Here is a 1,616-nt window from a genome sequence, read left to right as displayed (position 1 = left end):
TAAAATAATTGGACAATTAGATATTTTTTTCCATACTTATTGGGAATGAGTTACAACCACATTTATTGGAATGATTGATATAGTTACTATTGAGTGAAACAGGTTCCATCACTAATTAAAGAAACTGGTTCCAGAGAATCATGGCAGAGCTTTCCTTGGTGGATGTGCAGGCACAGTGAATTCTAAAACAAATTGCAGATTAAGAGGTCATTAATTAGTCAGGTAACATAATTAAGCAACTATGTAATTATTAATATTAAAGCTATGATAAATTGTCATTAATACTATTATTGAAATTTAGATTAATTTTCTTACTCCAACACTGGTACCCAGCAGGCAAAGGAACGTTACAGTAGCTGAAGCAGTGCATAATTCTCCGCCAATTCAGGGTTTCTCCGACCGAAGCCCCAGGTGGGAAAACTGTTCATAAAGTCATCAAATTCCAATGAAAAATGAATAATAATTAGCAAGTTAATGATTTATGAAGTTAATAATTATGAACTTATTAGCTTCATTGGCGGTATAGAAAATGTGTAAAACGACGATTATTTTAATCTTTAAACGACAATTTATTGACCACTATTTTTTTCAGCCCGTATTCTATTCTCTTCAAGTAAAGAAGACGGCTATTTAGCTACCTATAGTTGCCGTTTTATTCCCTTCAATTAATAGCCTTTAAAAAATGATGTTAGACTCGTCTTAATCTCGAAAATGTCACCATGTTTTGATGGACAATGTTTGACTGTGGTGTATTGTGGTAAATGGACTTTTCTGCACTAGTACAGGGGCTAAGCTCAATCATGTGTTGGAGTTAGTGAAAAATATTTCATTTACTTATCATAAAGAGGGGAGAGCATTAATCATAAAGATTGACTGAACAAGCAGAATTATAATTAATTTAGAAATATAACTCAAAAAAATACCTGATCAACACATAACAACAACTCCACAACTCGATTAAAAATTACTCTTTTTCAATAAACAAAATGTTCTCGTTGGAATACGTCTCTCTACTAGAATTTCTTAGCTATAACGTTCAAATTATGAATGAAAGAATTGAAAAGGAAAAAAAAGAAGAAAAAGAAGAATTAGAACATACCCACTTTCCGAGAGAGGCTGTTGCACCAGCATGATAATGTTGGATATGCATCAGTGATGACTTTACAACACCTGGCATTAGGGTTTACAAGACTTTGACTATCGTTGCTCATGTAATACATGCACTCTATAGTAAACCCACGTATTTCTTCTTCACAATCCTCTGCACCAACCATTTTATGGCCATGCTCCAAGACTAGTACACTCATTACAAGGACTACCAACAACCACAAGGATTTCATATCAGAATTTCTCATTTTCTCTTCTGCTTTGTTTTTTTTTTTCCTTCGGTTGAGTTCTAATGTAGGTTTAATATATAATCCAAATTTCTTTTACCTTAAGGGAAAACATTCAATCACGAATAAATATTAAATGTGTATAATTACCTAAAATATATTACTTAATGACAATTAATTTATTACATTAATATACATTTTCTCAAAACACTCCAATGTATTTAATTGCCAATACAAGAAAAATCATCAAATATAAACTAATTTTGATAGACAAAAATAATT

General features: G+C 31.5%; 1 protein-coding gene across 1 annotated transcript; it reads right to left on the bottom strand.

Moving 5' to 3' along the window:
* LOC137836227 (uncharacterized) lies at window positions 1–1,374 on the bottom strand. Its single transcript, XM_090302825.1, has 3 exons — window positions 1,100–1,374; window positions 316–420; window positions 1–182 (listed from the first exon to the last, which is right to left on the bottom strand). The coding sequence occupies exons 1-3, from the start codon at window positions 1,353–1,355 to the stop codon at window positions 139–141; spliced, it is 405 nt and encodes a 134-aa protein (XP_090158951.1). The 5' UTR covers window positions 1,356–1,374; the 3' UTR covers window positions 1–138.
* Window positions 1,375–1,616: the final 242 nt, after the last annotated feature.

Source organism: Phaseolus vulgaris, chromosome 5 (assembly GCF_051622355.1).
Source record: "Phaseolus vulgaris cultivar YP4 chromosome 5, ASM5162235v1, whole genome shotgun sequence".
NCBI lineage: Eukaryota > Viridiplantae > Streptophyta > Magnoliopsida > Fabales > Fabaceae > Phaseolus > Phaseolus vulgaris.
This window is presented reverse-complemented; position numbering and strand designations above follow the sequence as displayed.